Below are 25,484 nucleotides of genomic sequence, written 5' to 3' on the forward strand. Positions count from 1 at the left end.
TCTGCTCCACAATCGGTGCTTGTTAAGTTCAAAGCAGTCCTGAGAGCAACCTTAGTTTTAAGTCTTTTTACTCCAAGCAACTCACAACAGCTAATGAGATTTTTTTTCCCTACAAAATAACAATTGTTTTTGAGCTATAGATAAAATCCCCCTGAAGAATGTATAGGTTTACTGTTTTATTACACCTTGCTTCTCTCTATAGCCTGTTGGCTTAAAGGGATGAAATTCATGAAAAAAAAGGTCATTTAAGAATGTTAGTGGTTTGTACACATTGAGTTGCAAGGTCCTTTGTTCCTGCCCGTGACAGTTATGTGAGAATAGTTCCCCTTAATAGCCTCTCTGTCAGGAAGTGTTAAACCCTCCAAATGCAGACAATTAGAGCCTCTCCAGCAATATGCAGCAATAGTGATGACTGATGAAGAGCCATGATTAAAGCTTTAGTTAAGAATTCTCTGCAATTCTTTTAGTTTGAAATTTCAATCACACTTGGAAAATGTAATTAGAGGGTCACTTTACCGTTTAGTTCTTGGTATAGGAACATTATTAAAGCAAATGTGAAATATGCAGAATCAGCATCATGTACAACTTGTTTTAAAAGAGAAAACATTGTTCACATAAATGTAAAAATTGTTTCTGTCAAATAAAAGCAATTGCATGTTATTTTTTTAGTGTATTAAGTGAAGGATTTGGCAGACAGTGTGTATGTATGAAAGCAGGTATTTAGCAATGGAAGAAAGCAAGGAGACAAATTAAAAGTGTATAATGATTTTCATGTTTCTGACACGTCTGATGGTTTTACTTGTCTGCATGCTGAATTATTGCGCAGTGTTTGAGCTTTTTTTCTGCAATGCTGAGCACAGCAACAAATGTTTTCTGTTTGGACAAGAAGTGCAGAAAATGTTTGTTTGAAAAGTATTTTATCAGTAGCTAGAAAAGTCTATTATATCTGATAGAAATGCTGTATTTTTCTACTACATTTAAATTAAAACTTTACCAAAATTGTTCAGCACTTTTTCTTCTAAAATTTTATCTGCAGAGTGCAGTGCAGTTTAGAGAGGGTTAAAAGTTAGGAGTAGCAAAGAAGCAGTAACAGAAAAAGAAAAATCAGCCTGGCAACTAAAAACAAGAAATCCATGTAAATGTCGGACACGGAGAGAAATATAAGGGAAATGCAAGTTCATTACAGGACACTTGCCTGTGTTTCTCTCTCTCTCTCCCCCTTTCTCTCTCTCTCTCTCCCCCTTCCTCTCTCTCTCTCTCTCTCTCTCTCTCTCTCTCTCAAATACGGTAGGTACATGTGATTAGTAATTTATTTTTTTTTAAAGAAGAAAATGGTGAATACCGGTATGCTGCAGTCCTTCAGGCCTTTATTTATATATTATTTCTTTTTATAGCACCATCATCTTCTATGGTGCTGTACAAAGTAAAAAAAAAAACTCCCTTTTTGTTAATAGAAGACCTTCCAAAGAGTTGGAGTGAAAGTTGACCAAGAGGACAGATCAAAAACATTTGTACAATTTGATTTAAAGGGGAACTGAAGAGAGAGGTATATGGAGGCTGCCATGTTTATTTCCTTTTAAGCAATACCAGTTGCCTGGCTGCCCTGCTGATCCTCTGCCTCTAATACTATTAGCCATAGCCCCTGAACAAGCATGCAGCAGATCAGGTGTTTCAGACTTTAAAGTCAGATCTGACAAGACTAGCTGCATGCTTGTTTCTGGTGTTATTCAGATACTACTGCAGAGAAGTAGACCAGCAGGGCTGTCAGGCAACTGGTATTGATTAAAAGGAAATAAATATGGCAGCCTCCGTATACCTCTTACTTCAGTTCCCCTTTAAGGCATACCTGAACTGACATGACCTGATGAGATAAAGAGGGGCACGTATAATACTAAGCCTACTTAGAACATCACTAGATTCACTTTTTTCCTCGGCAAAAGTTTATAGATCCCTGTTTTATGTATATGTTACGGCCAGAACCCGAAGTTCGGCCAGAACTAGAAGTGGCCGGCCACTTCGGGTTCTGGCCGGCCAATGTGCGAACTGGCCGCTGCGCTGCGGCCAATGTGAGAAATGCAACAATTCCTGTAAAGTTAATGGGATGTTGTGGCCGCAGCGCAGCGGGCAAATGTATCACACATCTTTACTTTATTCAATGACATTAAGCCGACCGGCTTTTTCCCCGCTTTCTCTCTTCCCCTCGCCTCTCTCTCCTCCCCTCGCCTCTCTCTCTTCCTTCTCTTATGGGCAGCCGGGCGGGGGACACGCGTGTCCAGGAGAGTCGTTCGTCGCGGCAGGAGAGCAGAGCGGGGAGGCTGCAGACATCGCTTCTGCCAGCGCCCGCTCTGCAAGAACGGCAGGATTCCCCTGCCGCGACGAACGACTCCGGAGGGACACGCGTGTCCCCGCCCGGCTGCCCATAAGAGAAGAAGAGAGAGAGGCGGGGGGAGGAGAGAGAGGCGGGGGGGGGGGGGGGGAGGAGAGAGGCAGAGAAAAAGCCGGGCGGCTTAATGTCATTGAATAAAGTAAAGATGTGTGATACATTTGCCCGCTGCGCTGCGGCCACAACATCCCATTAACCTTACAGGAATTGTTGCATTTCTCACATTGGCCGCAGCGCAGCGGCCAGTTCGCACATTGGCCGGCCAGAACCCGAAGTGGCCGGCCACTTCTAGTTCTGGCCAAACTTCGGGTTCTGGCCGTAACATATACAAATGAGGCACTCAAACATCACTCCCCTTAGCCTTAAAGGAAGCCTGAGATGAATGTTGCTCAAGCATCCATACTTACCTGGGGTTTTCTTCAGCCCCAATTATGCTCTGGGCCCCCTTGCAGTCCACCTGGCCCACTCCGTTATTCTGTAGTCTACTTTGGTAGATGCTGAGTACTGCACATGCGCCACGCATGTGCAGTAGTCAGCATCTACCAAAGTAGACTACGCTACCAATAGTAGATCACGCTCCTGTAACTGGGAGCATTTTGCGTCTGCGCAGTTACAGTTTTAGCGAACTGTGCATGTGCAGACCAGCCTAAAAGCACATACAGTCACTACATTTTTATCATTGCAAGTGAGTGTATTTCATGCACTTGGGTAAGAATCCAGTGACAGTGTTTTACAACGTTGTTTAGCAATCTGTCTTATTTCCGTACAGCATTTGTTCCAAAGATCTTCACACTAAAGACCACTGATTTATTGATTGACTAATTGTTTAGAGTGACAGAAATAGAGCATCTGTATATAGTATTGAGCATCTGTGACAAACATACACAAAATCAGAATTAGTCATAACACAACTTCTTTTAATACAATGGGCTTGATTCACAAAGCCGTGCTAACTGTTTAGCACGGGTGTGCTAAACAGTTAGCACGTGAAGTGCCGTTCGCGGACTTTTGCGCACATTGTGAATCAAGCCCAATGTGTGGAACAGGAAAAAGATTTAACACTTCTGTCATGCAAACAAAAGGTTTTTTTAACCTCCTTCTACAGGTCTCTAATATAAAGGAAAATTATAACACATAGCCTAGCTCTGCTTAAAAGCATTTAATAACGTCCTTTAACCTCCTGAGCGATAATCCCGAGCTGAGCTCGGGGTATATCGCGCAGGAGGATTTCTCAGGCCCTGGTGGGCCGATTTGCATAAATTTTTTTTTGTTACACGCAGCTAGCACTTTGCTAGCTGCGTGTAACTTCCGATCGCCGCCGATCCGCCGCCGCTCGCCGTGCCGCGCATCCCCCCCCCCTCCCCGACCCCTTGCGCAGCCTGGCCAATCAGGCCAGGCAGCGCTGAGGGGTGGATCGGGACTCCCTCTGACATCACGACATCCAAGACGTCGGTGACGTCATCCCGCCCCGTCGCCATGGCGACCGGGGAAGCCCAGCAGGAAATCCCGTTCTGAACGGGATTTCCTGCTTACTCTGATCGCCGAAGGCGATCGGAGTGGGTGGGGGGATGCCGCTGCGCTGCGGCTATCATGTAGCGAGCCCTGGGCTGGCTACATGATTTAAAAAACAAAAAATTGCTGCGCCACCTCCTGGGCGATATAATTGTATCGCCCAGAGGGTTAAAGAGAATCTGTATTGTTAAAATCGCACAAAAGAAAACATACCAGTGTGTTAGGGGACATCTCCTATTACCCTCTGTCACAATTTCGCCGCTCCCCGCCGCATTAAAAGTAGTCAAAAACAGTTTTAAAAAGTTTGTTTATAAACAAACAAAATGGCCACCAAAACAGGAAGTAGATTGATGTACAATATGTCCACACATAGAAAATACATCCATACACAAGCAGGTTGTATACAGCTTTCCTTTTGAATCTCAAAAGATCATTTGTGTGTTTACCTTCTGTCCCCTTCTTCTCTCATGCACTGAACATTACAGGCTTCCTGCAGACAGCTCTGCATGTGCCTGTGTTTGTAATTCCTCAGTATGTGTCAGCCAGCTACTTTCACAGCCTAACAGAGGAGGATTTTTATCCAGCTCTCTTCTATCACTGATAAGATAGCAGAGAAGCTGCTGGCTTATGTAAATAAAACACACACTGGAGTGTGCATAGAGGAACAGACAAGCACGGAAGAGTTGGCAGCCTTCCAGACACAGGCCGACAAGTCTGACAAGGGAAAGATACATTGATTTATTACAGAGACCATGATAGTACAAAGTGCTGCAGTAAACCAGAACAGATTAGAATAGGTTTAGGAACTTGTAGGATGGTAGAAAAAACGTTGTAATTTTTGTTACAGAGTCACTTTAAAGCAGTGTTTCTCAACATGTTATTGGTATGTACCCCTTTTAAAACCCTGTACTCACCAAGTACCGCCTAGCATAATAAAAATTATCACGAGTACCCCTTGACAAATACATATATAATCGTAGTACATGATAATTGGTTCTAAACACCTTCCTAAGATTTACTATTGCATTTAATTAGCTAAAATACAAATTTGGAGTTGTTAAAATAAGATTTATAATTTTCTAAAACTCTAAATTTGTTATTCTTGGTTAGGTATATCAAGCCCGAGGACCCCCTGGAACCCTCAGAAGTACCCCCTAGGGTACAAACGTTGAGAACCTGGGCTTTAAAGCACCCGTTAATTTAAGTTAAGGATTGAATTAAGGTCACTGGAAGGCTAGATTACCTTATTCTGAGAAGTCTGATACTGCTCGTTGTCTTTAGGGTCCCCCCTCCAGTACCCACACGTCTGTGTCACACGTCTCTTCTCTCACCAGCCTCCCAGAATTTTCCCCCAGTGGTGATGAGCAATTCTGAACTGTGCATGAGTGAGTTCTGAACTGTTCATGTACAAAGAAAGAAAGTGTGTGTGGATGAGTGCTTCCTTTTTCTGTGCATGTGCAGTTCTGAACTGCTCATCTTAGCTGGGGTAAACTTCCAAGAGGCTATTTGTCTGATGGAGCAAGTCGAAGAAGAGGACTGAGGATATGGGAAAAGGTGGGACCCCGAAGACAACAAGAAGCAGCCTCAGGCTTCTCAAGGTAAGGTAATCTAGCCCTCCATGAGCTTGATTCAGTGTTTCTTTCCCCAAATTCAGGGGTACTTAATGATGATACAGATATGCTTATAATTTTACATGCCCTAGCAAATTTTGTAAAACGTGCATTATTCTTTAAGGAAAGCATGAGTAATAAGAAAAAAACATATCCGTGATTTTTCATGAATTTCAAATTAAACTTATATGTCATAAGAACACAATAATTAACCACCCTGGCGTTCTGATAAGATCGCCAGGGCGGCTGCGGGAGGGTTTTTTTTAAATAAAAAAAAAACTATTTCATGCAGCCAACTTTGAAAGCCCACTAGAGGGCGCTCCGGATGCGTTCTTCTGATCGCCTCCGGCGGCCAGAAGTAACACGGGAGGCCGCAATGAGCGGCCTTCCGTGTTTCGCTTACCTCGTCGCCATGGCGACGAGCGGAGTGACGTCATGGACGTCAGCCGACGTCCTGAAGTCAGCCGCCTCCGATCCAGCCCTTAGCGCTGGCCGGAACTGTTTGTTCCGGCTACGCTGGGCTCGGGCGGCTGGGTGGACCCTCTTTCGCCGCTGCACGCGGCGGATCGCCGCGCTGCGGCGGCGATCAGGTAGCACACGCGGCTGGCAAAGTGCCGGCTGCGTGTGCTGCTTTTTATTTCATTAAAATCGGCCCAGCAGGGCCTGAGCGGCAGCCTCCGGCGGTGTTGGACGAGCTGAGCTCGTCCAGACCGCTCAGGTGGTTAAAGAAAACATAACAATTACGGCTTGTAGTCTTGTCATAGTTGTAGATGCCGGACTTCATTTTCTCAGTTGGTAAAGGTGCCCATTCTTCTTGGCAAAAGCCTACAGCTCCTGTAAATGATTTGGCTGAGCTGCACGTTTGAGAGACTTGATATTATTGAGGTCAGGAGACTGTAATGGCCATTCCAGAACGTTTATTTGTATCTAGCGTAGGCAACAATAGGTCGATTTGGCCTTGTTTTGGGGATTATTGTTATGTTGGGTATGCACAGCTTCTAGGTCGATGAGTGCAAATTGCCTCCCAGTATTCTCTGACAACATGCTGTATTCATCTTGCCATCAAATCTGACTAAACTCGATGTGCCCATGTAGTTCACACCTAAAACATCAGAAATCCACCTTCATGCTTCACAGTAGGGATGGTGAACTCTTCATCATAGGCCTTGTTGACTCCTTTTTAAACATAGCATCATGTGACTATAAAGTTTAATTTTGCTGGGTGGTTGTGCGGTTGAACACTGCACATAACGGTGGTCTCTGTGTATGTACACTAAGGATTTAAACACTCTTGCATTGCAGAACCGATTTTGAGCAAGGACATCAGAAAAAGCAGCACTGAGTTCTAACAAAAGTACTGTACTACTGCTGCATGCATTTTTGTAAGTAACGCAGAATTGTCTCCATTAATCTAGTTGAATGGGATCACTGCTGCAACAAAGAGCAATGCAGGTGTCATCCATTTTTGTAAAATCGTTGCAGACCAGTGTAAAACTGAACAGGTTCTCAGGGATGGAGATGAGAACCTGGGCACAAGATGTTATGTAATGGGGGCCATATAAAATATGGAAGATTTTACTTTTTTACAAGGTATGTTGAAAAATAGCAAGTTTCTTTAATTTGTATGGTCTGAAAAAAATACATTGGTATTGCCAGGTATCCAGCATACACGCAGCAGCTTATTTAAAGGAGACTGACAGTTTATACCATAGTCAGCATGGGGCTTCAAGATTTTCTTTGGCCTTGGGTAACAAATATGCTAATGTTAGAATTAAAGCATGGATAATGCATTATTAGTGAGCATTCCGAGGCCTTAGAATTATTCTACTTGATGTTTTTTAACTGTGAATTTTGCACAGTGACTCATCACTATAGGGGGTATGGGGGTATACTTTATGATTGTAAGTGTGCCACTCTTCCTTTTAATTGATGAATAAATGATAGCTATCCATTTTCTAATCTTTATATGCATTCCCCTAGCAATTTGGGGATTCTGGACATAACAATACATAACATTTGATAATTTACTCATTACTATATTTACTCATTAATTTAACGCAAACCTGCATTAAATATGACAAAGTGTCTGCGGAGGGTAAGGGTACATTGCTGAGGAAAACAATCTCATGCTCATTATTTTGTTACTAGGTTATCTCTGTTCTTTCTATATCATAAATGTTTGATTATGCTGGACCCATAAGTGTAGCTACTCTACATATGCCTTTTACTCCTCAATATGTACAAGTAGTAGCGGTAGTAACTTAGGATTCCATCATTATGGTCTTACCTTATACGTCACACTTGGGCAGACATGCTAAAGGTGGCCACACACGATACAATAAAATGATCCGATTTTACGGCAATTCGATAAAAACGATCGGATCTACCGAAAAAGTCGAAAGCTTTTTTTTTCATTCTGCTGAAAAATCCGATCGGATTTCCCGTTTTCTTCAATTTGTATCGATCCGGAATGCCAGATATTTTTCTTCAATCCTTCTAAAGATTGTATGGTGTGTGGTAGATTGCCAATTTATTAATATACACACCCTAGCAATTTTCTCAGAGTTCCCAATCATTTTTATCATACTTGGGGGAAAAATTGAACATAGGTGTGTGGTACATTAGTCATATTTTTGAAATGTTACAATCAGTCAGAAAAATTGATTGCAATTCTTAAATTGAACAGATATTTAAAAAAAATTGTATGGTGTGTGGCCACCTTCAGGCAGAGAATGTAAAACTCCCACGCCACATTCCATGTCATAACTGAAACGTTAATTAATGCGTCCAAGCTATGGGGGCATGTATATGGGTGTGATGCTTTTGGATTGAATAAACCATTACCATAAGTTGCTTAAGGCTTTAGGACATATTAGGTTTTTCAAGTGTTTTTCTTTTGTAAATATAACATCAGCACTGCCCGTAGTTTGCCAGTAGTGCCAGGCCAATTCCCCCAGGAGGGACCTGTTCTTTCCCTTTATTTGTGTAGGGAACGATTTGAAATCCCCACGCTAAAGCCGCCTGTTCAGTAGGGTGGGGGGAAATCATTTCTATATTGCCCTTCTTTCTGCAGGTCCACTTGTTGAAAAAGTTTGGGCTCCTGGGGGCCATTAGATCCAGAGTGCCATTGCTCTCTCAGCCCTGTGGAGCTCTTCTCTCCTAATAGTTCAGACCTGCAGGCTACCCTTGCTATTTTTCATTATGAAGCTGTAGATCTTGCCTGGTTTATGTTTGCACCTTCCTGTGTGCACTGAGAAACCAGCCAAATGTTATGTTCTTATTATATTTGGACACAGTAGGCATTTCGTATGATTATAATACTATATTACTCATATGACATGACATGTTGTGTGTATCAACAGCATGTGAGGTGCGCTTAACTGCCCAAGCCTTCATTGACAAATACAATGGTGTTTTGGGCTAAAGAGTAACTGTTAGGCATAAAAACAAAATCAATTCTCTATTTCTATCTGTTGATCATATAAAAGGAATGCTAAAAAGGCAATGCATAACTTCAATCTCAATCTTACTTTTTTATTGCAGAGATTAATCCTCATGTCCCCAGCTCCGTAGTACGCAGCCAGTAATCAGCCACAAAAGAGAAGTTGCAGTGCAGGCTTGGGGGGGGGGGGGGGGGGGTTCTGCACAGGCACAGCTAGTTCAGCCTGATTGGCTGCAGCCTGTGTCACTCTCACTCCTTTTCCTCTCATTGGCTGCCTCCCATGACTGTCCGCGTCTGCCCCCTCCCCACACTCCAGCCCGGCAGGAATCTCCTCCGATTCATGAGGGCGGTGGCTACCACCACCGCATCGCATCACATCCATGGGGACCCCCGTCCCTGCTACCATTTCCTTAGGGATTCCCTGCATTTCCTTAGGGGTTCTCATGGATGTGGGGGCGCCCTGATATAATGCTTGCTATTGCTGTGCGGAGTAAAGGAGGAAATTACCTCACCATTGGCTTCAGCTGGAGGGAGTAAAGATGGCCCCTGCCAGCGAACAGAAATCTCTCCATTTACCCTTTTTTATTTTCTAAAGTTCACTGAAATCAACACTTGGACCATGCAATACACATGTTATGTAAGTAGAGCTAGCATTTATCTACTTATATATGTCCTTTTTTTATCTGGCATAGTATGGCTGACAGCTCCTCTTTAAGTAACCAGCATAAAGAAACTCCCATTTCTTGTTCTAAATTACTGAGTAGCGACACTACCAAACTTTGAACCGTTGTTGTCAATAGGCATATTAAGCATGTGCCCAGAGGTAGCTGGCATTAAAGAGGCAGATGTAAATGGCCCTGCCAACCTGCTGTTTGCTTGCTCTATCAGCTCCAAATTCTATTTTTTTTTAATAGGAAAGCACACTGGATTGTGCATAATCACATACCCCTGTGCACATGCAATGGCTTTTTGTTTGTTAGTCAGCACAATGCCATGGAAGTTGATGGAGCTATATAAATCTTTATAATAATAAATAATAAAGAACTATTACCAAATCCACTTACTTTAAGCATTTTTTTCTGCAAGTTTATCTGCAAAAGAGGGCATAAGAAAAGGTGTGGCATCGGTCCAGGAGCAGAGTTTAAAGCATCCCACCTATTGTGCCTATAGGCTTTTTAGGATGTACATCAGACCTTGCCCAGACTGCATTAAAGGGAATCTTAACTGAGAGGGATATGGATGTTTCCTTTTAAACAATACCAGTTGCCTGGCAATCCTGCTGATCTCTGACTGCAGAAGAGGCTGAATCACACACCTGAAACAAGCATGCAGCTAATCCAGTCTGATTTCAATCAGAGCACCTGATCTGCATGCTTGTTGGGGGCTGTGGCTAAAAGTATTAGAGACACAAGATCAGCAGGAGAGTCAGGCAACTGGTATTATTTTAAAAGGAAAAATCCATATCCTTCTCAGTTTAGGTTCCCTTTAAATACCAAAGGATAAAGGAAAACAAAACCTGCAGCATGTCAAGAACTAAGTAAATGCAAATAGAATAGTGGTACTTTACAAACACCGAATAATTGATTTCATAATTTACCTTATTGTTACCGAAGTTTCACTTTATTAATATAGCTACATACTGTATATATCTGTAGTTCAAATTAAACCTAGAGTTTTAGCCCAAATTATATAATGGTCTAAATTCATAATAGGCTTTGCGGTGAAAAAAATCTGGGAGGGAAAATACCGCATTCGGTATTTTAGACTTTTGTGTGCTAATTCATAAAGATTTTCACAACTGCCTTTGAAGTTCGGTAAATTACCGCAGCCCATTGAGCGGTACAGCAGAAGTGTGGCGAGATCTCTCTTTTGTTACAAGCTGTGATTATGGTTCCCTGCACAGACTTGCAGAGACTTCGGCTCCCTGATGACTCACACAGACTTCGGCTCCCTGCACAGATGACTCACACAGACTTCAGCTCCCTGCACAGATGACTCACACAGACTTTGGCTCCCTGCACAGATGACTCACACAGACTTTGGCTCCCTGCACAGATGACTCACACAGACTTCGGCTCCCTGCACAGATGACTCACACAGACTTCGGCTCCCTGCACAGATGACTCACACAGACTTCGGCTCCCTGCACAGATGACTCACACAGACTTCGGCTCCCTGCACAGATGACTCACACAGACTTCGGCTCCCTGCACAGACGATTCCCAGAGACTTCGGCTCCCTGCACTTTGCATTGTTAAGACCTCACCAGAGGTGTCGGTAACTATCGTCAGGCTTACCGCTTGTTGAAGGCTTTATGAATTGACATTTGCTGAGAATTTACTGACATGTGTTGGAGGTAACTACAGCGAAGTCGGTAATTTTCCTCACTGCTCGGTAATTTCAGTTTTTCATGCGGTAACAGCCTTTATGAATTGACACTAATGTCTCTAAGTTCATGTTCAGGTCAATGTAGAGTATCTGTCCCTCTCCCCCCTCCTTCCCCACAGCCAGTCCCTCTAGGAAGCCCCCTTGTTACTCTTGCCTATAGGCACAGTAAATGCAATAAGTCATTCAGAAGAGACGTTGTTATAATTACCTTTCCTGTGTTCCCAGTCATTGGGCTCCTTTCTTCAGTCACTACCACTTCCCAAGAGTCTTCTGTTCTAGCTCCCAGCCACATAGTTTTCCAGCAAGTCTTTTGGGTCCCCACTCTGGGGCGGAAGCCTCCACCCTTGCTCTGCCCCAAAACTTCATTGCCAATAAGGAGAAAAGATTGGGACCAGCGCAAATATAAATGTTTTGGTGGCAGAGTGGGGACCTAGAAGAAACTGTGACCGAGACCCAGAAGAGACATAAAAATAAATAAATAAAAAATAAAAAAAATCAGGAGGCAAGGATTAAGGAGAGGAGTCCAGTAACGAGGAACCAGTGGTGTAGGGATCACCATAGCAGTCATAGCACCTGCTATGGGGCTCCTAGCTCAAAGGGGGGCATTGGATCCTGGTTGCCTTTTTCTGCTATTTGTTGTTTTGTTTTTATATGTATTGCTGGCAGCAACCCCCTCGGGCCCCCTAGTTATTGCAGAGAGGCGGGTAGGTGAATGAGAACGATTTTACACCTGCCCCCTCTTTGCGCATTGATATTTGCCAACAATCTGTTTATAGTTCCAGCCTGTCTGGAACAGAAAGGAGAAGCACTGGATGTGCACTCCTCCCTTCCTGGCATTTGTGGCTCCGACCCCTCAAATTTTGGCTCCGTCCCCCAACAGTGCACTTTGTGGTTGCTTGGCCTCCAGCTGCACCTCGCACTTTGTGGTCCCACCTCTGCCGGGAGGAACGTCTGGGACACGGAGGAGAGGCTGCTCCATAAGCTCCAGCTATGGACAGCAGACACCCCACATACATGAGACACCAAGGAGAAGGTGGCCAGCTGGTATAAGCCCTGCTCCCTGATAGCAGAAGCCATGCCCCCACACGGAACACTGAAGAGAGAGTGATTGGCTAGTGTACGCACCGCCGCCTGCAGAATGAAGTGTCAAACCTTACTTGGAGGAACATATTAGTGTCACTAAGGAGCCTGTGGCAGATGGAAGCCCCGCCTCGAAAAAGCTCTGTTCCCTGTCAAGAGAAAACCCCGCTCCCCACCTGGAACAGTAGAGATAAAGGCAGCTGCAACTGATATCCAGGAGAATGCTGGCTGTCAGGATGGAAGCCTGTAGCCAGTAAGTATGCACCTATCTACCTCCTGCTCCCCCACTGCACCAGTGACCTTTATCCTTCTCCCCCCCCCAAAAAAAAAATGCCCTTCTCCCTACCCAACCACCTCCAGTGACATTCTCCCTACCCCCCCCCCCCCCTCTCAAATCAGTGCTCTTCTCTACCCCCAGACCCAGTGACCTTCCCCCTATCCCCCCCAGCACCAGTGCCCTTCTCCCTACCCCCTCCCCCCCAGCTCCAGTGCCCTTCTCTCTATCCACCTCCCAGCATCAGTGTCATTCTCTCCCCCCTGCCACCTGTGACTTCCTCACCCAATTAGCACCACAGACCCTTCTTCCTCCCCTCACTAGCATCAGTGACCTGCTCTCCCTTCCCCAGTGATCTCCCCCCCCTCCCCCGTAGCTCCCACAGTGACCTTTTCCCTCCCAGAGTGTCAGCCACAGCCCCTTGCCACAATCTAGTGACTCCTCCCTCCCTTTAGCAGCATTTACTAGCACAGACAGTGATCTTCTCCCTCCCACAGCAGCACCCACAGTGACCTTTCTTCCTTAAAGCGGTATTGTCACCATAAAAATCAAATTTCAACAGCAACTAGTCTACGTGTATTAAAATGATAAAGATGCTAATCCTGCATTCAAAACTTTTTCTGCTGTTGTGGTTTGGAGTTATCACATACTTTAGGAGCACTTGCACTAGTGCCAAACAGTGCCAAAAAGTTGAATGCTGGGAGTTCTTTTTATCTATAATATATTCCTCCTCTTCCATTTATTTCCCTGCCTAACTGATCACTTGTGTTTACAAGCAAGACTGAGGTGACTCAATGATTGGATGGGTAAATTAAAAAAAAGACTCTGGGAGGAGGGCAGCTAATGAATACACAATGAGCAAGAGAAGGAAGGGGGGGGGGGGAAACAAGAGTCAAGGGACGATATGATGTCAGCATTAGCTTGTCAAGATGGCCACTGCCTAAAATAAGATTTTCTGCTTTTTCTTTGTAAAATTCAAAGGAATCATTACATGGATAGCACAATACATCTGTTATGTAAGTAGAAGTAGTATTTATCTACTTATATATGTGTTTTTTATTTCTAGGTTAGCATGGGTGTCACTTGTTCTTTAAAGGGAACCTTAACTGTTGTAAAGGAAAAAAAAGTTTAACTTATCTGGGGCTTCTACCAACCCCTGCAAATGTGCTGTGCCTGCACAGAAAAAAACCAATCCTCCGGTCCTCTGCAGCGAGCCATTTTAGTTTCTGGCGACTGGACAGACTGCGGGCCCTGGACTATTGCGTCTTCGTTTATGCGCTTGTTGCCATCCCATCTCGTATTGTGCACGACAGCGATGGGAGTGTGATCGAGGACGCGAATGGCCAGGGCCACGCAGGAGCAGTGGTGCACCGACAGGCCAGTAACCGGAGACCAAACTTGTTTGCTGTGGGGAAACGGATCTGTTTGTCCCGATGCAGGCACAGGACATCTCCAGGGGCAATTTTCATTTCTTACAACGTATCATACACACACACACACACACACACACACACACACACACACACACACACACACACACCACTATCACCACCCACACATACAGCCGAGAGCATCCTGTGCATGCTCAGCGCAGAAACAACTGTAACTGTGCATGTACAGTATGCTCCTGGAAGCTGCTAAATACAGCAGTGCGGAGGGTGCACGAAGAGGACAGAATGGGGCTACAGCCCAGTGGGCAGGTCAGCCACAAAAAAAGTTCTTATTACCTAAATAATTAGTTGGCATCTATAACTGTTTTTTTTTTTTTTTGCGCCTCAGGTTTATTTTAACCACTTTGTAATGTTCAACAACTCATCCTTCCCTCCCCCAAAAAAGGATACCTTACATTGGAAGGAGGGGGCCCCATCAACATTTTGCTATGGGGCCCATGATTTCTAGCTGCGCCCCTGCTGGGAACAGAGGGGAGTTAATTATATAATAATATCCTGAATACTATGCTGTGTATACTCTTCATATTAATAGGAACAAGCGGTTGCCCACAGGGACCCCAGGAGATAAGGAAAAAAGCTCTGCAGTACACTCTGCACTGTTGGACACCAGGTCTCCTTTCTCTCAGGTAAAAATGAAGGTGCTTTGCTTGAACTGAATTATATTCAAGTCGATATGGAATTTTTGTTTTAAATGCAACATGTCACATATTTTCTTTTTTTAAACAATCTATACTAATTTGCCTACCTCCCCACCAGTAGGGTACAAGGGATTTCATGCTAGAATGAGTCATTCAGGGGGTCAATAGAAATCAGTTCCTTGCATTTTAAAATATAACTGACATGTCCATGAAAACCATTTCAATATTTACAAATCAGAAATCATGGTGACACACATCATAACATACTCCACTGGCAGACTCTGTACAGTAAACTAATCTTGGAGACTGGTTCACTAGATTTGTCCAGATAACACCAATACAATCTCTCACCTTGACCACTCCATCAAAGCCAGGGATGGTGTTAACCTTTGCATTCTTAGCTAATAGCTTGCTTTCAATTTTGTCTCCCATAGCTTGAATAGCATGTGTGTCAGGTCCAATGAAGGTGACGTTTTCTGCCGCCTGTGGAGACAATGACAGTTTTACGTTTATTACAAAAACGTATTAGGTGTTAGCTGTGGTTTCACACATCAGAGGAATCCTAAAATAAAGCACATGGAGCTTAATGTTATTAAAGAAATAAGGAGCAGTAAAAGTGTTCAGCACTAGTCCAAGTTGCTCATTCATTAAATTAGCATTTTGTGTAGAGGTGACCTGTAAATACTGTCTGCAGAGGACCTGGTTTTCCTGTTTCATTAGCATGGAAACACCTTAGAAAAAAAAAAACCTGATCCTATAATGCATCAGCTAAACAATACAAGACACAACTGACAAAGAGTTATAAAGACTCTTACATGTGCAGCAACAGAAGATGAAGATTACATCAACCATTAACTTATAACATTTCCCACATTACATAAACATCTGTCAGTCAAGGATGAAATACATAATGGAAAGGAAGATCACGTGTGCCATTCAGAGGTCTATTATTTCGCATTTTGCGCTGGAGTAGCTAGCAAATACAGACATCTGGAGAATTAGAGGGGGAAAAAGAATTCAATACATTAAAATAGATAGATAGATAGATAGATATGGGAATAATGGATAGAACTCTTGCCTTGCAGCGCTGGATCCCCAGTTTGAATCCCAACTAGAGCATTATCTGCACGGAGTTTGTATGATTTACACTTGTCTGCTTGGGTTTCCTCTGGGCACTCAGGTTTCCTCCCACATCCCTCCAAAAATATAGATAAGTTAATTGCCTTTCACCTAAAATTGGCCCTGGACTGTGATGGACACATGAATGTGGTAAGGATTAAATTGTGAGCCCCTCTAAGGGACAGTTAAGTGACGACTATATATAATAATAATATAATATGCATGTGCAACTGTTTAACAAATGTCTAAGTAGTTAAACCTTTAAATGCATGGTGTAAAAAAGCATTCTGATGGCCAAGACAAGATAGACAAGACAGTTATATTGCACTTTTATGGCAGACTCAAAGCACTTGAGCTGCAGCCACTAGGGCATGCTCATTAGGCAGTAGCAGTGTTAGGGAGTCTAGCCCAAGGACTCCTTACTAAATAGGTGCTGGCTTACTGAGCAGGAAGAGCAGAGATTCAAAAACCAGATCTCCTGTGTCAGAGGCAGAGCCCTTAACCAGTACACTATCCAGCCACAGCAACAGTTATTCCCACCTACTAATGATACAACTGGAGATTTAGATATCAACCCAGCACAAATAGTGTGAGTATTGCACCAATAAAGGACAAGAAGTTGGATTTGTTTTAAGAAAATAAAGCAGAGGGACACCAAGAGCCCCAATAGTGTAATTCGTCTTGGGGACAACAAAATAAATGAGAAGTTAAAATTATACTTACAAACCAGGGTTACCAATAGGCAACCACTGTATAGGCAGGTGGGGAGAACAATCCTGACCCCACTCAGGAATAAAAAGTCGCTCTCTGTAGACAGGAAAATAGGGTAACAACCCTCCACCCAGGGTGGACTCAATGTAGTGTACAAGATACAGAGGCGCCAAAAGAATAAAAGGTAATTAAATGAACTTAAAAAAACAACTGGTTAAACAGAGGAGGCAGCTGTGGTCTTACCCCCTCCAAACAGACACAGGCAAGGACTGCGATTCAGACAGTCAACAATTTATTCGGAACTCCAAAAAACAATGCAACGCGTTTCACGGGCCATACATACCGCTTCCTCAGGCAAAATACAGTAGGAGTCACAGTATCTGTATTATATCAGCGAGCTCGGCGCCTCTGTTGTTTTAAGAAAAACCCCATTCCTACCATTGCACAGCAATCAATAACTGTCACCACAATGCAATCCCTCCACCATTATATTTATTATTTATGTATTTATTGTATTTATAAAGCGCCATACAGCAATATGACAATACAGGAATACAAGAAAAACCAGATCACACAGCACAGTAGGAGTACAAGGTAATGCTTAGTCAGTCACTGGATGGAAGCATGAAGATTAGGCAAGTTAGGTTCACTCAGATGCATAGCATGAGTGCACAGTAATGGAAGTGCATGACCAGGTAGGACACACAAGGAGGAGGAAATATTTGCCAAGTCTCTGCTACCAAAGATCAATCCAAAATGCAAGCTCGACCAATTGTTAAGTACAATACAGACACAACCTACTGGAGTAGGTAATTAGAAGGAAACCAGTACAAAAAGGGAAAGTTGGAACTCAAGCCAAAAGTTATCTTTTTATGGAGTGCAACTCCGCCTTGGGTTGAAAATTGTGCCAACCCTTCTTTAACCTTACTAAGCTGCTCCCAACGGGTAACTTTCCCCATTTCTTGTAATGTGATATTCATTATAGGATTAGTGGGCACCAGTCTACTCATAGCTGGTAAAATAATTTGTCACTTCTTAGGGTTCTTTCACACTAGAGGCTGCGGTAGAAAAGGCTGAAAGTCAGCCTTTTGCTTAACGCCAATACATAGCGTTTTCAAAGCGTTTTCAAAGCGTTTTGAAAGAGTTTAACAGCCCATATGAAAACATCCTTTTTTTTTTCTTCTATAAAAATAAGTGAACAAGATAGCTGTAAAACGCTTTGAAAACGCTGAAGTTGGCGTTTTCCATTGACTATCATTGAAACGCCAACCGCCAACTTCGGCTGTAAACAGCCCTGAAAAAGCTCCTGGGAGCGTTGAAACGCAACGTTTCAAAACGCTGAGTTAGATGTGAAAGGTAAAATGAAAGTCTATGGACTTTCTTTTACCTAGCAAAACGCCAACTTCGGCCGTGGCGTTAAAACGCCGAAAAATCCCTCTGGTGTGAAAGGGCCCTGAGTGAGACAGGAAGGGGCAGTTATGACTTACAAATCAGGCCTGGGTCTCATTCCACAAACACTTGAACTTTAATTTTTAATGATGGCATGAGAAGAACTAGAACTGTGAAGTTGAGGGCTACATCACTACTTCAATCACTACTTGTCTTACTCATGGTTGTCACCAACACAGGAAATGGGAGGAAATGTCTACAATGGGGTCAAGAAAACAAAATCAAATTAACCTAAGCAGTAGTGTAGCGATAGGGAATGCGGAGGTTGCAACTTCAGGGCCTTCAACATCCAAGGCCCTACAACCACTGCATGAGCTCTTTAGTTGTGCTACCTTTAATAGGTCATCTGAATAGAAGTAACTAGTGAAGTTCAAAAGCAGATTTTGGCAGTCTGCATCACTTGGTTGTTGTATATACATTACTACAGAGGCCCAGAGTAAAATTCACTAGGGTCTTTTTTACACCTAATCAGTTGCTCTCAGTTATAACTGAAATAAACCCTGATTTTCAAAAGAATGCCAATGTTTTCCTATGGCTCAGTTTCCGCCATACGCATTTTAACTGAAGGCTTTTTCACAATGCACTTCTGCGGAAAAAACGCATATCAACGCATAGAGTGTTAAATGGCTTTTAGGCCCATGGCTCCATAGGTATGCCACTGGACAATAGCTCTAACCCTACCTTACTTTATCTGAGGCTGTAAAGACAGTATTTAAAATAATCCCTAGATTTGGAGGTCAAATGCGCTGTCACATACATTTCACTCTCTAGTAGGGAGCTAGTAATCCAGGATCACTTCATCAGTCTTCCAAGTGTTATTGCTGTCTTTATGGATGGATGTCTTTTTCAAAAAAACTAAACATTCAATCATGTTATGCAAATGATTCTATTAAAGTGCATACAAACATACAATAGAGAAGAGAAACCATTACAAAAAGAAGCCTGGGTTATAACTATGACAGAAGATTTAGGTCCTCTGGGCTTAAATGAGTGAAATGACTTCCTGTAGTTCCCCCGCCTTATTGAAATCCATTGAAATAAAAATCCCCCCTTTCCCTTCCCCTTATCCCTTTTTCTCAAATGTTATCCAGTTTCTGAAGAGTAGGTCTAAATAGCTTCAAAAACTATACAATTTCAAAAGATAGACATGACTACATAGTTAGAAGTGTTAAAGATTAGCCTAAAAGTGCCCATACAGCTTGCTGTACGATCGACCATTCGATTCAATCATTTTATTGAATTGAGAGAGAATGAAAGAATGTTCCTGTATGTCCAAGCGATGAAAAGTGGCTGATATGTCGAATCAAGCAGCTTAGTCGCTCAAGCAGGATGCAAGATATCGGTTGATTGGACCGGAATCGGCTACTGTTTACGTATCATTGGATCGACTCTGAATCAATTTTTTAATTTAGAGCACGGAGACACAACATCAGTCAGATCGATTAATGAAGGTGAATCGCCGAGGAATAGTTTGTAGTGTGTGAGTCACTAGTTGATCGACTTTCGATCAACCAGACTGTAGTCGATTCCCCAATAAAGTTGATTGCTTTGTCGATTGAATCAGAATCACTAGATGTATGGTTACCTTAAGAATTCTGATTGCTTAGGATGCGGTTGAAAGATATGAATAGAAAATGTTCTCAATAATCAATGAGCTATATGTATATACTATTTTTCTGTAAAATGATATATTTAGAAGTAAAAGCTGGTGTAACTTAAAAGTGGTTCTGGCAAGATAGGGTACCTTTGTGGTATGTAGCTTACTTGTCTTTATATGGTGTGCTTCCAGCTCCTGTAAGGTCAGGCAGTATACATTTTGACCACAAGGTGGTAGGGACGAGGGCGAACATTAGCAGTGTCCCAGCCACTTGGATAACGTCCTGTGTGTATGTCCATTGCCTGGCAACAGCTGAAGGAAGTGCAGTAGTGAACCTTGGCTCTCCAGCTGTGAAGGAACTTCAAGTCCCACAATGCATTGCAGGAGTCTGGCAGCCACAGTCATGATTAATAAAGGCAAATGCATGCTGGGATTTGTAGTTTTATCACAGCTGGAGAGCCAAGGTTCTCTACTGCTGGCCTAGAGTATAGACTGAGGTTTGGGTCACAGTTGTTTGGAGGTGGGCGTGGACACGCTAGCACTTCTGAGACCAGGGTTACATGGGGGCAAAACAGCTGTAACGAGACAGGTGCCTCTGACTAGGAGCCATAGATTTCTGATACATTTAAAGTGACTGAATAGGACAGAAAATGTGACACATGTATGGCCAAACTTAGTGGTACTAACCCATGGAAGCCCTAGCCTAGCATTACTGTGTGGTGGTACAATTTTCAAGATAATATATTTTTGCTGCTTAAAGAAAACATATCATATGATGGGAAACAAATCCTAATTTCACAATACCTTGTTTCCAGAGCCGGCACATCACCCATTGATAAGTGACACAAAGCTTGTACATAAATTTACAGCAACAATAAAGTGAAACTAAATTCCAACAAGTTAATTATCGCAAATTAATTGTGGACCTATTATTATTACATACGGAGACAGGCAAATGCAATGCCATTCACAACTCCTGATTCTTACTGATGGAACGAACAAGGAATGATTAAAGGGAACCTAAACTGAGAGGAATATGGATGTTTCTATTTAAACAATACCAGTTGCTTGTCAGTCCTGCTTGATCTCTTCGGCTGTAGTGGCTGGATCACACACCTGAAACAAGCATGCAGCTAATCCAGTCTGATTTCAGTCAGAGCACCTGATCTGCATGCTTGTTCAGGGGCTGTGGCTAAAAGTATTAGAGACACAGGATCAGCAGGCAAGTCAGGAAAATGGTATCATTTTCAAAGGAAAAATCCATATCCATCTCAGTTTAGGTTCCCTGTAAGTGCAATGGAGTGTAAAACTTGATACATATAGAGTTCCCCTGTCTTTTTAGATTGTTTTGCAACTAACAACCGGATTTGAGCAGAGTTACAGACCACAAATAATACACTTCCCCAACCACTAATCGTACTTGTAATGGTCTGTTCCATGGTGCCCTCCAAACTGTACTTGTAATGGTCTGTTCCATGGTGCCCTCCAATCACGAAGCATCCTTCTGCAGCCCAAGGAATAGCTAGGACTAACCAGGCTTTTGTAGCAGGTCTTCCCTGCCTTGTGCACCAGCATTATAAAGTATGGGAAGGGCCAAGTGTGTAGGGAAAGATCCACTGAGATGGATCAGGCACTTGCATGGCAATAACAACCAATAATTCATAACTCATTTCTGAATAAGCTTCACTTTCTGAACACTTGGATACAGGTTTACTGTAAAGAGACACTGAAGCAAAGAAAAAAAAATATGATTTGTATGTGTAGAATAGCTAAGAAATAAAACATTAGGAACAGAGACATAAGTCTAATATTGTTTCCAGTACAGGAAGAGTTAAGAAACTCTAGTTATCTATGCAAAAGAGCCATTGAGCTCCACGACTTTCAAAGTCGCAGAGAGCTCTGTCTTCTGATGCTAGTTTTCTCAACTGTCAGTCGTATTTTCTTTTTTCTCTGCAGAGAAGGGTTTCAAAAGTTCTGACTGCTCTGTAATATGATTTAGAATGCTGAGTAGTGTGTAAACTGCGAATATTAGAGAATGATGCAATGTTATAAAAGAAACAATATAACTGAAAATAAAAATATGAAAATATTTTCTTTGCTACTGATGTTCTAGTAATAATCCGTACTACACAACCAATTCATTATATCATATTTTGTTTTCGCTTCAGTGTATGTATTTTTCTATGTAAACTGTCTACTTTGTCACACATACAAATTAGGTTTAGTTCCACTTTAAAGGCAAAAAATTTAAAAATTTAAAATATGTGCAGACATACACAAATATAAGTACGTTTTTTTCCAGAGTAAAATGAGCCATAAATTACTTTTATCCTATGTTGCTGTCACTTACAGTAGGTAGTAGAAATCTGACAGACGCGACAGGTTTTGGACTAGTCCATCTCTTCACAGGGGATTCTCAGCAAGGCTTTTATACTTTTTAAAGATATTCCTTAAAAAGGATTTAAACAATGATGCTGGCCAGCTTCCCTGCTCACTACACAGTTTTTTGTCAGTTGGACAGAGCAACTGTTATTCACTAAGTGCTTTTGAAAATAAATAAATCCCTGAGAATCCCTATTATAATCCCTATAAATCCCTATGAAGAGATGGACTAGTCCAAAACCTGTCGCTTCTGTGGGATTTTTACTACCTACTTTAAGTGACAGCAACATAGGAGAAAAGTAATTTATGGCTCATTTTACTCTGGGAAAAAAAAACGTACTTCTTATTTGTTTATGTTTGCCCATATTTAAAATTTTTCGCCATAGTGCCCCTTTAATCTACCCTGATGATCTTCATGGATATCAAATGTATCCTCCTCATATGCCACTGAGGTGAAGACGACACACGCAAACAATATAAATGTATGGATACTGTATATCCTAAGCAGTGTCACAGAGACTTCAAAGGATTTTTCCACATGATTATAACATCAATGATATAGCTGTATAGTAGCTGTCCTTGGTAAGAGTACTTGTAGAGGGTGCACAAAGGAACAAATAAAACTGGGCCCTAGGCACTCTAACTGTGGGTACGTGTAAACGGAGCCGCACTCGTACATGGCGGGGAGCACAGCCAGGAGAACCTATACAAGCCCTTGTCTGATATATTCGGAGGGATCCTGCACAGCAGCTGTGGGCACCACAATGAATTGGGAAGCCTCTGGAACCTCCAATTACTTTCCTTTATGTGTTTAAGTACAGGTAGTCCCCAGTTAACAAACGAGATAGGGACTGTAGCTTTGTTCTTAACCTGAATCTGTTCTTAAGATGGAACACTGTGCCATCTCTGTCCCCTATAGCTCCTGTGTGCCCCCGAACCCCCCCTCCCCCGTGCTTCCAGTGTCCCCCTTAGTATTTATATAGTGCCAACATCTTCCACAGCACTTTACAAATTGTGTATAGTCTTGTCACTAAATGTTCCTTTAGAAAGGCTCACAATCTAATCCCTACCATAGTCCAATGACCAAAGTAGTCTAGAGATTTTAGAGGGAAGCCAAGTAACTTATCTCTATATTTTTGCAATGTAGGAGGAAACCGAAGCGCCCAAAGGAAACCCACATAGACATGGTGAGAGCATACAAACTCCATGCAGATGGTGCCCTGGGTGGGATTTGAACCGGGGACCCAGCTCTGCAAGGCAAAAGTGCTATCCACTAACATACTGTGCTGCATAAGGCCCAATTTATGTTTAAAGTAGATGGGATTTAAAACGTAGATACAAATAAGCATGCTGCTAGCACTGCACTGGAAAGATCTAAATATCAATAATTCATTTCTGATGTTGAATATGACGAATGAGTGATAAAGACTTCACAGAGGGTTTCCTACAACCAGGAGTAAGTGTAGACTGTAAAGCGCTGCGATCAATGAGGAAAACATGCAAACAGAACAGCCAACCAGGACTAGAAGCTGAGGCTGCATTGTAAGAATTACTTTTTAATAGCTCTAAGATGTAGTGGAAAGCAAACAAATGAAATGCCATTTCCCTGGATGTTGTCCACTCTCTTATTTTACTTTATGGCACTGAACACTGCTCTGCTTTTTTACATAAGAAAAGGAACCTGTGGAACTAACTTCTTCTGTTTTCCTGCATAACACCTCGGGGCAACAAGAGACAAAATGCTTAATTTACATCCTTAAACATTACAAACTGAGAAAGGACCTTTTCATCTGCAAATGTTATTGCCTCTACATGTTCAGAGGAGAACAGCCTACTCAGGTTTATGTTAACATCGCCCTTTTAGAACTCACAGCAGCACAAAGAGCTGGGAATGCAAAGCCTTAATGGCCCAGCCTCCTTCTTCATTACATTCAATTAGGCTCTGGAAATGGATATAGCTGCTGATTATATCCTGATAAAAAGAAGGTATCTGGCCCTCACAAAGGAAATGACAAATACACATATAATCTCAGGGAGGTTTGTCTTAATGTTTTAAGTTTTTATTGAGCAAAGTGTTTCATCTCTACTCCATAGCATCAACTATGTGCTTTTCCCATAGTACTGAAAAGCGCGCGCGCACACACACACACACACACACACACACACACACACACACACACACACCCAACACACACCCAAACACACACCCAAACACACACCCAAACACACACACACACACACACGCACGCACGCACGCACGCACGCACGCACGCACGCACGCACGCACGCACGCACACACACTGTAGCTGCATGAGCTTTTATTTATTTATTTATTTAGGATTGCACAAACCCACCACACAGTTTTAAATATTTTAAATAGGAAATGTTCAAATTCAGGACTATATTAGCACTGATCAAAAAACTGCCCCCCTTTACGGTGTGAAAAAAGCTCTATACATTACACACTATACATTGATTATGGGAGGTACATAGAGGATTTTAATTACTTACTGAAATAGTGCAGGCACTACTGCTATTTCTGTGCAGCTTCCTTCAGAAAAACATGTGAACACCAGCTAGTGCTACTTACCTGCCCTATCCCATTTATAAAAACTCCACTGAAAATGCTCAAATGACCACTATCACAAAAAAATTGTAAAATTTTAAATAGAGGTGTACACATACTTTTAAGAAATACATTTCTCCCAGATTAAAATGAACTACTGTATTTTTTGGACTAAAAGACGCTCCTGACCATAATAAGTACCTAGGTTTAGAGGGCAAGAACCAGGGGGAAAAAAACTGGTGCATCCGTGGTGAAGGGGCATCTTGTAGATTATGCCCCATTTGTACATGAAGTTCAAAGGGGGCATAATCTACAAGATGCCCCTTCACCACGGATGCACCAGGTTTTTGTACCCCCCTGTAGCTCTTGTGTCTTCCTGTGTCCTCCTCTATACCCTTTGGGTCCTCCTATGTCCCCCATGTGTCCGCCTCTGTCCTCCTTTATGCCTCTTTGTGTCCCCCTTGTGTCCTCCTCTATGCCCATTTGAGTCCCCTTCTGCATGGGCACAGTACAAGGTGTCCCTGACACTGTGGCTGGTGGAGGTTTGTATTGGCAGGCGTTCACAAGTCAGGAACTCCCTGCATTTGGACTATTAGACACAGTGATTTTCCCCCCCACTTTTGGGGGAGAAAATGTGAGTCTTATAGTCCAAAACATACAGTATATATTACTTTTCTCCTATGTTCCTGTCACTTATCTTACAGATCTGACAGGCCTTTGCACTACTCCATCTCCTCATGGGGAATTCTTGTGGATTTCTTTATTTTCAAAAGCACTTACTGAATTGGCAGTTGCTCAGTCTAACTGCCAAGATAGTGTGCAAATGAGTAGGCAGTCTGGTATTATTATATACAGTAGATCATTTCCAGGGAGTGTTTTTGT

General features: G+C 42.6%; 1 protein-coding gene across 1 annotated transcript in view; it reads right to left on the bottom strand.

The window, feature by feature from the left end:
- Positions 1-25,484, bottom strand: part of PCCA (propionyl-CoA carboxylase subunit alpha) — a 647,351-nt gene that overhangs the window by 443,222 nt on the left and 178,645 nt on the right. The window contains exon 7 of the mRNA XM_068267993.1: positions 15,130-15,261. Coding sequence (XP_068124094.1) covers positions 15,130-15,261 — 132 coding nt within the window. The remainder of the gene's footprint in view (positions 1-15,129; positions 15,262-25,484) is intronic.

Source organism: Hyperolius riggenbachi, chromosome 2, assembly GCF_040937935.1.
Source record: "Hyperolius riggenbachi isolate aHypRig1 chromosome 2, aHypRig1.pri, whole genome shotgun sequence".
Classification (NCBI taxonomy): domain Eukaryota; kingdom Metazoa; phylum Chordata; class Amphibia; order Anura; family Hyperoliidae; genus Hyperolius; species Hyperolius riggenbachi.